At 41.0% G+C, this 12,015-nt stretch overlaps 1 protein-coding gene across 8 annotated transcripts in view; it reads left to right on the top strand.

Annotated features, from left to right (window-relative positions):
- The first annotated feature begins 1,779 nt into the window (after nt 1-1,779).
- The window catches only part of gigyf2 (GRB10 interacting GYF protein 2), a 37,066-nt gene continuing 26,830 nt past the window's right edge, over nt 1,780-12,015 (top strand). For 4 of the 8 annotated variants that reach the window (XM_048248588.1, XM_048248579.1, XM_048248572.1 and 1 more), the window contains exons 1-9: nt 4,855-4,913; nt 5,034-5,175; nt 5,262-5,357; nt 5,518-5,626; nt 7,360-7,468; nt 7,693-7,733; nt 7,890-7,922; nt 8,022-8,123; nt 9,025-9,236. In XM_048248588.1, the coding sequence (XP_048104545.1) occupies nt 4,876-4,913; nt 5,034-5,175; nt 5,262-5,357; nt 5,518-5,626; nt 7,360-7,468; nt 7,693-7,733; nt 7,890-7,922; nt 8,022-8,123; nt 9,025-9,236 (882 nt within the window). In that variant the 5' untranslated portion in view covers nt 4,855-4,875. Of the gene's footprint in view, nt 1,850-2,042; nt 2,082-3,133; nt 3,256-3,955; nt 3,976-4,854; nt 4,914-5,033; nt 5,176-5,261; nt 5,358-5,517; nt 5,627-7,359; nt 7,469-7,692; nt 7,734-7,889; nt 7,923-8,021; nt 8,124-9,024; nt 9,237-12,015 lie in introns of those variants that run through there. The other 4 variants (XM_048248596.1, XM_048248602.1, XM_048248611.1 and 1 more) reach the window with 4 other exon arrangements.

Genomic DNA, 12,015 nt, shown 5'->3' with positions numbered 1-12,015 from the left:
ATGAAAAGAGCTTTAATTTGATACCATACATGATGGGTTTATAGGTTAATGTCTATTTAGATGATTTTCTATAATCAAAAAAGGGGTGTGGCAGGTGATGCGATTTTAAAGAAAATGCTCAAGGGTGCCGGAGCGGCACCCGTCAGATTCTGAAAGGACACCCCCTTACCTATCAATTTATGCAAAAAATTGCATTAGTACCTTATGTCACACTTATGCCCAAATTCCACAAAGTTCTACCTGACTACCAAGATGCACATTGTTTATATCTAAAAATGTGTTGTCTAGTATAGGCTAATCTACTGTATCTAACAAATGGGCTATTCTCCATTGCTATGCTTCACACTTTAGGGTGACCAGACAACAACACCAACTACATATTGCGTTTGTAAGGCGCTTTATCAAGGCACCCAAAGCGGTTTACAGTGAAGGGGGAACCTCACTCACGACCAGCACCACTGTTTAACTGGGACAGTTCCTGTTTTTTGTGGCCCGCGCTTACGAAAAGGAATCTAAAAATAAAATAAAGATAAAATATTAAAAGGACAATCTTATCGGACTACTATAGATATTATAGGAACCTTATAGTATTTTGGGACACACTGTAGGCTAATAATGTAGGAACGCTGTATAAGGAATCTATTGGTATTACAAAACATAGAAGTAGGCTATACTACCTTAGAACTGGGCTACTATAGAAATCGTATGGTATTACTATAGTTATTTTTAATAACTGTCCTGGTCAAAATACATGTAAACCAGTTCTTAGATGAACAAGATATTTTAATGATATTGACAGCCCAACTGGAAATGTACATTTTCATTTCAGAAATCTGCTCACAGCAAATTGCTTGGTTGTTACACTTTTTAAATTGTGTGGGGTAGTGTAGGCCTATTTTTTGCCTGCAAGATACCACTTTAACATGTTCAATATTGTCCCATAATTACACATACAATGCCCCTATTTTTGTCCTTTTCTCTCACAGTAGCATTGCCCAGTCCAGAGGATCTACCACTTGATTTGCACACACACATATTAAGCTACAGTGATTTTAAAGTAGGCCTAGGTGTTGCAGACATTAGAATGTAACAGGTGTGTTCATTCTTATTACCATTTCTCACAGTGCTCATGAGCTGAGACCACAGTGATATGCTCACATGGTTCTACCTTGATGTTTCACTTGTTATGAGTTTCTTTGGTTAAAAAGCATCCTTCAAATGTAATGTAATGGTGACTAAGATTTTTAATTAAGAAGCTGTGTCATTTAGGCCTATGCATTGAAATAGGCCCTATAGCCTATTTCATGAGCCCGTTTAAAAATGCATTAGGTTGCTCAAAATTCCACAGCACACCTCACTTTGCCTTCAGCTGACAACCACTGGCCTAGTGTAGTCAATTCAAGACAGGGTTGTAGGCCCAGAGCCATGGTCTAGGCCTAAAGCTCTTCATGGCTCAAGTAGGCTAGGCTAGGCCTATTAAAACATTTTTTTTTCATAATAAACTATAGAAAACCCATTCACCATGATTGTGTTTTAGCCTGAATAATACATTGGTTGAATAAATAAACTTGACATCTTTGAATTAATCCTAATCTAGATCGTACAGTAAATTAGGCATATAGGCTGCTACAGTATCACATATTCATCTTTTCAATGTTCAAAATGTAGAAGCTACTGAGACAGACTCATAGACAGTAAAAGATAGACTACACGAATCGCAGTAGTCAGCATATCCAGTTTCTTGCTCATCCGGGAGTTTTCTTGTCATGTGACCCTATTTCAGCCATCTTGTGGAAACGGAGAGAGAGTCAACTCGCATACAAACCCTGCGCTGTCAGTTAAAGCAGAGGTAAGACAGCGAGCCTGAAATAGATTATTTAGTTGTAAATAACCCTTATATGTATTAAATATCTTATTTGCTGTAGTTTAGCCCCCCTCCTTTCGGTCTGCGAAGTTATTAGCTGAAGTGTTGACATCCGCATGGCTGCCTGGCCTTGAAGCGTCGGTCTTAAGTTAAATACAGTGGCCGCTATGGATTAGAGCGTGGTGGAGGTGTGCTAACAGGAAAACCTGTTGTTGCGGTAGGCTTGCTAGGCCTCACGGAGGGTTTGGGGTTAAGGATTAACTCGTGTGAAGTCACTTTACAACGCTGCTGATTTGTCTGACATAATGAGTAATTGTGAAGTGTTAGTATTCCACTGACATGTATATTTGCTGAACGTAAACACCAATCGTACATAGCTAACGTTAACGTTACAGTTGGCCATTTAAATGTACCAGTGTCTAATTAGCTAGTTCAACGCTAGCATGAAAAGTTGTCAGCAACTAATATTGGGCTGCTAGCCTACAGCGTAGGCATTTAAACGGCTAATGATATAGCGTTAGCAGCCTAATGTTACGCTTGCACCAACATCCGCTAGCAACAACGATATGTAGCCGTTGCTAAATGTTCTACCTTAAGTTAGGTGATTTTATGGGAATATTAATTGCCAGTATCTAGTCCAGATATAAATGGTGTGAAAACCTCTGGTATGTAACAGCATTGTTGGCTGCATAACTTCCATGTATTTACCAAATGCTAGTTTAAATGAATCAACATGAACTGTTATCTAGACCTCAACTAGCTAACGTTAGCGGATTTATTTATTTTAACGTTAGCTAACGTTAACTCTTAGTAATACGTTAGCAGTTAACGTTATAGTGTACATGCTGGACTAGTAACGTTAATCAACTGTTTATTTTCTTGGTGACGATACATAAATTAACTTGCCTTGCTAATTTGCCAATTGTGGTAGTCAGTAAGCATACTGTGGTAAGTTACATTCTCTTGCTAGCTAGCCATTGCTATGGGAAGTCTGGTGACCGTAACATTAGCTGGCCATATTGGCTGGCTAACCATAACAACCCATATTGCTGTATCCAGCATCCACCACGTTGTAATAGCCACGTTAAAGTGAAGTAGTTCAGCGTAGCTAGCAAACGTCACGTCAATGTCAGCTAGCAAAAATCTCACGGTAAATGATCCTGTTGATTCGAATAGATGAAGTGTGATCATGTATCCTGGCAACACTTCTTATCAAGATGTTTAATCTGGCAGTGTTTTTATTATTATTTAATTGCGATGCTAAGGAATTGTATGTATAATTTATTCTTAGCAGCTAACATTAGCTCAACTCCATGACTTGACGTTAACGTTAATCCTATGTTACTTTTACAAATGTGGCAAACCAACTATGGTAGTTAGTGGCAAGGAAGGTGAAGTTGCTTTTTTTGTTAGCCAAAGGCCGGATACCGATGTTAATGTTAACTTATTTATCATAGAGTAACTTATGGTTATGTTAGCTAATGTTGCCTTAAAAAGTAACTGTACTTGTACTACAGCTGTAGTGTTCTATAACTTGTTTAGACATGCAGGTCAGTGAAGTCAACTTATCGCACAGTAACTTAGACACGACTAACTTTACCACCATTAACAAATCAGAAACAAACTTGCAATGTTAGTTCTTGTAGCTGAATATGTAACGTTATGTCTCATCATACACCGATGTTTAGATGTCTGCTTCGTCGCCAGCTGTTATGTAACGTTAGCTGTCAGGTGAAAGAGCCTCTTTGCACTACCCAGCCATCAGCTGTAACCCTATGCTAGCGTCAGATAAACCCCAGCTAATGGCAGCTAATGCTGAGTTGCAGGGCAGGTAATGTTAACAAAGTGTTGATTGAAATATCTTCGACTGAATGCTAAGGATTCATCATTATTTTTTCTAATACCATTTTTATTTACGACTCAATTGCATCGACCGTAACTGCAGTTACGCACTTGCAGTTACCCAAGAGAGCGATATTGGTGCTAATCAGTTCAGCTATAAACGTATCAGAGAAGTCTGCACGTGGCTTCCAGTTGTCCACCCTACCTCACTGACCATGTGTTCAACATGAGGAAATTGTTTTCATTCTGCGGTTAGACTGTACCTGCATGTAAGCTAATGTTATTTGTTGGTGTAGTAAAGTCTGGGTAAAAGTCGCGTGGCTCCGACCAAAGAATGCTAGTGGCATTGGCCAGACTCGGGCGTTTTAAGTCCGTAACATATGGTGGAAGGTATTTCAGATAGCAACCAACATCGCTTTCGTTCTGTTCGTTCGTTCGTTCTACAATCACCTAATTAGCACTTCACCACATTAAAAGTCCAACCTTTTATAAAGTATGATTTGATTCAGGCGTGTAGTTCTTTTTTTAACCTGAAACCAAACATGTAACTAAAGGAAATGAAGGTTCAGGCTTGTCATTATGTAAAAGTGTCTCAGACAGGCGAGGTAATGGGTAGTGTTTAGCAAGGGTCTCAAAGACCTCCCTACCTAATCGGGAGGGATCTTAAAATAACTTTCAGAGTGCGTTGTAATATTCATTGGCCTTTGAGAGGGCAGCTTTGCTCCTTTCACAGAGAGTGGGAAAATCTAAGTTGTGAGATCTATGATGCCTATCAACCCTATTCATGTGAGGGCAATATTTAATGTTTTGGTCATGACTATAGTTGTCTTTAGAGTGTGTGATGCCTCAGATTACTGCCTCTGATGTCTAAACAATTGATCCTAATTAAGATTTGCTCTATGCATAATATATCCCTAAGTGGTCTTAGCATTATTGGGGTGTTTGTATTAATTACCACAGGAAAAATGCCAATACTAAACCTACAACAAGACCATTGTCTATTAACAACCTCAAGCCCACTGCCCTAAACACCTTCAGCCTGTTGTGAATGGGATGCGTGAAACCTCTTGACTGCTCAGTCCTTGATGGCCTGAGAATCTGTGCATACGGACATTTACCATTACTCACATGTGTGTTATCTTCCACAGAATACCCTGAAAAAAAAAACAATGGCAGAAACCCAGACACTTAACTTTGGACCAGAATGGTAAATAAAATCCCATGTTTCTGACATTTAGTATTTGTTGAGTTGTAGCTCAGACTGGCCTGGTATGCGTCTGGACTCGTTCACATACTCATTGTTCCTGTCCTTCCCCACTTTCTTCAGGCTCCGGGCTCTGTCTGGTGGAGGTGGTAGCAGCAACACTGTTGCTTCACCACCTCTCTCCCCTGCTTTGCCAAAGTATAAACTAGCAGACTACCGTTATGGGAGGGAAGAAATGCTAGCACTTTATGTAAAGGACAACAAGGTAAGAAAATTATTAAATAAAGGTAAGGTCTGATATGTTGTGGTCCTGCATTTGTCTTTAGCTGATCAAACTCTTGCTCTTGTTAGATTCCCATAGATCTACATGACAAGGAATTTCTTCCCATTTTACAAGAGGATCCCTTACCACCATTGGCCCTTGTACCTTTTACAGAAGAGGAGCAGGTAATTTTTGTGCACCAACAAATATGCACAGCATACGTTTTTTATTTACATATTAACACATATTTGTAGTTTTATTTAAAGGGGAAATTCTCGTAGATGCAAGAGGGAGAATTAGCTTCTTTTCAGAGTGGAATGCTGATGTCTGTCTTTGTCTCCACAGAGAAATTTCTCTATGTCTGTAAACAGTGCGGCGGTGCTTCGGCTGACAGGAAGAGGTGGGGGCACTGTGGTAGGGGCGCCGAGAGGTCGAAGTTCTTCGAGGGGACGAGGTAAGCATGGTGGTTGAGTAAGTCATTTGTTTTTCCACAGATCCTGACTTAAACTTGAGCAAGTTCCATTAGGTTATGGATTACTATTACACTAACCATATCACAATCTGACCAATCTGCCAGTTGGTACTTAACAGTGTCGGCATTGTAGCTATCTGCCTATGCCTATCTGTCTTTATTAAAACTAGTGCAGTGCCCGCACAAACATGCTATTCCTGTAGAAAACCTGTAGCCCAATAACATACCTGCAGGTAGGCCTGCTTTAAAAAATAGGATGATAGTCCAAAGTTGCCTGGGCTATTCAAAGTTTCAGTTTTTTTACGTTGTTTTGAATAATGACTCCATACCTGTGTTTGTTGGTGTGTTGCAAAGTCCGCAGAATTATTTTATGCAAGCAAACCGCATTCAGGGAGTCTATTGTTGAGGTAACGCATAATAACTGTCCACACATCCACTGGCTTAACTTTTTACCCACAGATTCAGTTCTGCCAAAGGCCCGCTTAACCTCTCTGGTAGCCTACAGTACTTTCTTATCCAAACAAAGTCAAACTTGGCACGGATGGAGTATGGTATGGAGTCGCTATTCAAAACGACGTAAAAAAATGATGTGCAATAAACTGAAACTTCGAATAGCCCAGGCTACTTTGGACTGTCTTTAGACTTTGAATAAACAAACGAAAATGTGTGTATGTGCCCTGACTAATTTTTTTGGCATATAAACCGCAATTTGTGTTGATACAAGGGCCAATGTGTAGAAACCTTTTAATCACATACACATTTTTGTGTTGGCTCATGTAGCCTCCGCCATCTTGGTCAGACTTTTTTTGTAACTCCCGCCTCCAAACACAAACACGCGAACCTGATTGGTTCTCGAATGGTCCTCATTTGAATGAAGTTAAACTTCCGGCACCTTTGTTTCGCCTGCCTCGGCGATTCGCTCTCATTTCGCCCAACCAGGGCGAATTTCGTCTCCATTCAACCTCAATGAGAGCGAGGTGAAATTTCGTTGTGTGGAAACCGACTGTTACCGAAGTTTACCGAAGTCCTTTTAGGCAAGTCCCTCCACTCGGCTGCCATATTGCAACGCTTTTTGGGCACTTATCGGGCATCTATTTCGGCAGAAATGCGTGTGTGCAAGGCTTCACGACACCAACCTTGCTCCAGCAGCGAGATCATAACACATGATTGGCTATTCACATGCCGACGTTTTGCCGCGGAAGGGCTGGGATATGTGAAGACAAATAAGCCATATCTTCAGCCATCCTTATTAATTGAATAAACACAAGTTAAACATCAGCTGAAATATGGACTTCAGTCCACTGGTGTTTCTCATCATTACATCTGCAATAAAACCATTCCACTGAGAGCCTACAAATTTAATCCAATTCTTGTCTCAAATTATGTTCGTGCAGGCACCCTGTAAGTTAGATCTGCTTCAGAATATTATTGGGTGTTCTTTGGCCCATGCTACGGCTTTCCACCAAGTTTAATGAAAATTGTACCTGTAGTTTTTATGTAAGAGAGGTGAGCTTTGTGATGAGAATATATAAACTATTAAATATTATTGGGATTACTACCACTGCACTGTGTAAGACCAATTAGGTTGTTTTATGCCTTGCTTAGAGAAAATGTGTAAATGATCTTCTCTTCATGTTAGATCTTTTTTATTTGTGATTGTTGGCCACTAACTACATGTCATGTGTCTGTCTGTCTTGTGTGCATCTGTGGAAAAGGCCGAGGCAGAGGAGACGGAGGGTTTTACCAAAGAAGTTTTGATGATGTGGAGGGAGGCTTTGGACGGGGAGTAAGGGAAATGCATCGCTCGCAAAGCTGGGAGGAGAGGTAGTCCAGCTTCCCCCAACCTACACAAAAAACCAAAACAGCCACATCCTGTTGTTCATCATGTTGATGCTCACCATGTTGGAGAAAAAACAGTGTTGCACATTTTTGCATGGCAGATGTCTTAATGTTGGTCATTAGCCTAGTTTTTTTTTTTTTTTATTGGAGCTGTGTCCTAACTTGTACGGATCAAGTGACCTTGACACGCTTTGTGTTTTTCTATCTAGGGGAGACCGAAGGTTTGAAAAGCCTGGACGAAAAGATCCAGGTTTGTATGGATAGATTCAGAGTATGTAATGTGTTTTTGTGGATGGCACTGAGTACTTTTCTTATGTGTTTAATCCTAGTAAATGATTTTATGATGTATAACTGTGAGAATTGGTCTGTTTTGTTCACCATTCTATCTCCCCTCTCCCATTCACAGAAGCGGCCCCACCTCATTATCAGCTTAACCACAGTAGGTCATTCCCATGAGATCTCTTGAGTGACATTGCTACCTCTCATGATATTTGTTGCAGGTCAGGTCTAATAAGCACTGTTTGTTGTCCTCCTGCAGTACGAGCCAACTATGAGGATGCGGTGCCGGGCCTTGTGCGTAAACACGACTTCACACGATCAGAGAGCGAGAACTGGCGCATGTCTCGTGAGGAGCAAAACGGTGAGGAAGATGAGGGGGATTGGCAGCTAGCGGGCTCAAGGTGGGATGGCGACCGGTGGGGTCCTCCCAGTCCAGGTGCGCCCGGCTGTCCTCCCCTAACCTGCACAGTCTGTCCCTCTGCCGAGCCTAACCTCCCTCCTGCAGACAGATGAGGGTGTAGAATGGCGGTTCTGATGAGCAAACGGCATAGTGGACTGAGTTTCATAATGAATGCATTGAGCGTAGACACTAGTCCCCTCCTCTGACAAAACCCCAGTCCTGTGTGCTTTGTGAGCCACACTAACATACGGTGTGGAGATTGTATTTGCTTAGGCGCCTCTGAGATGATGCCAAATGTTAGTATTGCCAGTTCTGTAGCAGGGCTACAGGTAACCGAGCCATAGTCCAAAACGCATCTTATGTTTAGGGTTGGGTATCGTTTGGGTTTTATCCGTTTAAAACGGTGCCGGTGCCTGAACCGGTACTTTGTTTTTGCAATAATATGGTCTAAAGCATGAGTAGCTTTTTTTTTTATTGGTAAGATTAACTCGAACATGAAATCGAACTGTTATATTCAATTTACTATCAATATGTCATTGCTTCTATGCATAAGGAATTTAAAATGGTAAAACGGCTTGCCATGGATGCACACACATTAAAGATGGCACATGACCTGCAGTGATGCCTCGTGTTTAAAAAAAAAAAAAAAAAAATGGCAGAGATTTAACTGGGCACCAAAATCCACGTTGTTATTTGATGTTACTACCGTTGGCGTCGGCGCTGGTGCCATATTAGAACCGTGGTTCGGTGCCCAACTCTGCTTGCCAGACTTCCCCCAATCATTGTAGTTTCTTTGGAGATGCATGTTCCAGTGTCCTGTAATGACCTCTCTCTGTCCTCTCTCTGCTCTCTGTCTGAGTAGATGTGCCTCGCTCAGCTGGGTGGCGGGAACACCCAGAGCGCCGGCGGTTCCCGTTCGACGCACGGGGGGAGGAGGAGCGGGGTTACCGGCGACCCCGCTCCGGCAGCGGCAGCCTGGATGACGACCGTGACGCCCTGCCTGAGTGGTGCCTGGAGGACGCGGAGGAGGAGACGGGCATCTTTGACTCTTCCGGAGCCTTCCACTCACTCAAGGTGAGAGGCTGCCCTAGTGCAGTGTTATTACGGCTGTGTGAATTATTACATTTTGGAAAACAATGGATACATTTGTCCTATGGGATTCAGGACTCAGTCCACCCCTCTACCAAGAAATACATGTCTGACTTCACTTAATAGGTTTTATGGTAATTTTCCACTGTGGTTTTCTCATGCAGAAGTTTAAATTCACTTTAAGTAGTTGAATGGAAGCATAGCAAGTGCAGGCCTTGTCAGGACTTATTCCCCTAGATGTGTTTGAAAAAATATCAGGAATTTAAAGAACTGAAGACAAATGATGTATGTTTTGCTTAAGACTCAGTTATAGTTTTCAGCCAATGACTTATTTCATTTCCTCTTCCCAGAGTTCACTTCCCAGCACGTGGCTAAATGTTTGTCACAGTATTTGTGTGATGCGTGACAGAAGCAAGTGTGATTAAAAGCGGTCACATGAGCTTGGGTAGTCAGGACTTAAGGTTTGCGCCATACAAGACTGTTTTACTTTCATTTCCCATCTGAATCACTATTTGGTTCCGACATCATGAACCCAACAGCTCTCATCCAAAAACATTTACTAGTGCAGCCAGCTGGTTTTCACAACCTGTAAACCTTGTCACCATTACCTCCGTTTTAGCGAGGATAAAAAAAAATCACACTTAATTCTAACAGTAACTAGATGTACCGCATAGCGGTACAAAATATGACCGCCGCTCAGTCCTGTACATCCGTTCAGGGAAAAATAAATCACACTTCAATTTGTCTCCATATTTTACTCCATCCCCACTCTTGAAACTTTTGTGTATGCTTGTTTGGCATGCCTGAGTGTGTGTGTGCGCGGCTGCACAGAAAGTACCCTACTGGTGCTGAAAAGGTGAATAGATTGTAGAATAGCCAAAGAAGATGTAGAATTGTTATAAAACCTTTAAAATCTCTAAACAATCACAAGTAGGGCAGTTCATCACAGTTCATCCATTGCAACTGGATTGATGAAAGGTCACTTACACCTGTAGGCTACATTGTATTTGGGAAAAGCAAAAGGTATCAGCATAATGTTATTTATTTATTTATTTTTTTTATGTATTTATAAACAAAAACATCTCTGTCAGTTCAGTACGTTTTCAACAGCTATCAAAAACAAAGGTCATTTTGGATGGATGGATTTTTTGTGAATGTTTCTTCTTCTACATAAGATTTTTTAGTCATCTTTAGTTCATGTAATACTTTTATTGTCAATGCACAAATTAAGTAACAGTAGTCTGAAACGTTATTGTTAATGCACAAATTAAGTAACAGTAGCCTAGTCTGAAACGAAGTGCTGTTTTACATCTAACCAGTGGTGCAAATAACTGACATGTCCAAATGGGCCTTGATGAAATGCGCCGCTAGACTGTTCATACACATTTTAACGGGCCAACGTTGAAGAGCTTTTGTCCGTTATTGTTAGTGCAAATATAGGCTGATTCATGTTCCCTTGCATTGTTTAACTGAGGTCCATGGCTAGTCTGGCTTTCATCAGACCAAGCTCAATCTTTTAAGAAATCAAAAATAAATAGCGGGCAGATCAGGCTGGGTTCACCCAGCCTAGTCCATAGGCACCGATATTGTTTAATTTTCGATTGAGATATACACGCGCTCTGGCTATTCTAAATGCAAAAAATGCATCAGGGAGTTATGACAAAACGGTAACTAACAAAACTAGATCCTAATAGAAAGTTGTTAGCTTCCCTAAGCTACAGGTAGGATTATAAGGTAGGCCTATTGACAACATAAATTGTCAATAGGCTATGCTGGCGACACAAAATAAAATCTCCTTTGAAACCAATGGCTTACCTTACAGTATCAAGCGGACTTAAACTGTCATATCGTGGCGGAGGAAAAAAGTTGTAATAACATTCACGCAGCTCATGAGTCAATGAAAGCGCAAATGAAGTAGCCACTTCTAAATGGGACCTACTACACAGTAGCTTAAGGTGTTTTTTGCTAAAACAGCCATAATGAAATGAAGGTGTCATTGTTTGGATACTTCACACACTGCGACAACTTTTAATTTCACAGACTACAACTACCAAGCTGTAATCAAAGCACATCGATTCCCCTCTCACACCCTGCACGCGCTAAAAACAAAATAAACAGGCGCCTCAGTCTCACGATGTATAGGCAAAACTGCATCAGACCGGTGTAACGTTGGTAAAATCTTCCATTGCACAGAATGATTTTGTAGCACGTGCAATAAATGACAGTCGAAAAGATACAAACAGTGCTGCTATACATTTGTTTGGTATAACCGCATTTATAGTTTTCTACAAATGCAATAAATCAAATGCCTCCATCACTCAACCAACGCTAACGGTAACATTACCTAGGTCCTTATTGATATTACAAGATTAACGCATTCTGCAGTAAAAACCAAAGCATGTCCGATAAACATCCTCAGATTTATTTGGCTTCAAGAAGAAATGGGAATTACACTTCATGTGAACATCCCCCTATCCTTATAGATGTTCAAGGTGTAAATTACAGTCCTTGTATGAAGCGCCCATTGTTTTTCCAACCCCTTTAACTTCCAACAAAATTACGCCTCACTGCAACGATGCGCCATCTAGTGGACAAAACTACTTCTGCCAATACTGAAAATGCAGCCATGATGATGATGATGAATATTTATTTTGGCTTTCTTTTAATCCTACTGATTTTCATTTTTACCGGGGAATCACAAATGAGTGATTATGAGCCAGGTTTATGTGGGCCCTTGAGACCAACATACCATAAAAGATTCACA

The sequence above is a fragment of the Alosa alosa genome, chromosome 1, assembly GCF_017589495.1.
Source record: "Alosa alosa isolate M-15738 ecotype Scorff River chromosome 1, AALO_Geno_1.1, whole genome shotgun sequence".
Taxonomy (NCBI): domain Eukaryota; kingdom Metazoa; phylum Chordata; class Actinopteri; order Clupeiformes; family Clupeidae; genus Alosa; species Alosa alosa.
Note: the sequence above shows the minus strand (reverse complement) of the source record. Positions and strands in the feature narration are given on the sequence as shown.